At 53.3% G+C, this 525-nt stretch overlaps 1 protein-coding gene across 3 annotated transcripts in view; it reads right to left on the reverse strand.

Moving 5' to 3' along the window:
* Window positions 1–525, reverse strand: part of LOC119584994 — a 13700-nt gene that overhangs the window by 6822 nt on the left and 6353 nt on the right. For all 3 annotated transcript variants that reach the window (XM_037933603.1, XM_037933604.1, XM_037933605.1), the window contains exon 4: window positions 72–260. In XM_037933603.1, coding sequence (XP_037789531.1) covers window positions 72–260 — 189 coding nt within the window. The remainder of the gene's footprint in view (window positions 1–71; window positions 261–525) is intronic.

Consider the following 525-nt stretch of genomic DNA (forward strand, 5'->3'; position numbering starts at 1 on the left):
CAGTACAAGTATAAGTAACAATGGAAGCAGAATTGGCCCAGAAAGAACGCCAGCCTGAGCGCCGTCCTCACCAGGCAGACAGGTGCCGTTGTAGCATCCCAGGGAGTAATCGCACCATCTCGAGTGCATGATGTTGTGGTCGTCGTCAGGAAGTGAAGAAGCCCTCCCGCTCCTCTCCTCGTCCTGGAGGTCCTGTAGGATCCCGTAACCCCCGCCGAAGTTCGGGTCGATGCTCCCCGTGCACAGGGTTTCGTTGTACTCTGGGGGTTGGAAGGAGTTGGGGTGGAGAGCAAAGGTGAAGAAGGGAGGGAGGTTGGAGCAAGGGTTTTCAAACTTGGTTTTGGATGCGATCCCTACAAATTACTTAGATTCGCGACCCACTCCTCCCCGCAACAAAGCATTTCTGACAATCATTATAACGCTGCATACAGAAGAAAGCATGCAAACATAACGTAGTGGCGCATTATCGAGCATAGGGCAGGTCGACCACCGCTGACAAGTACTAGACGCGTTAGGATGGGTCGT

Source organism: Penaeus monodon, chromosome 19 (assembly GCF_015228065.2).
Source record: "Penaeus monodon isolate SGIC_2016 chromosome 19, NSTDA_Pmon_1, whole genome shotgun sequence".
Taxonomy (NCBI): domain Eukaryota; kingdom Metazoa; phylum Arthropoda; class Malacostraca; order Decapoda; family Penaeidae; genus Penaeus; species Penaeus monodon.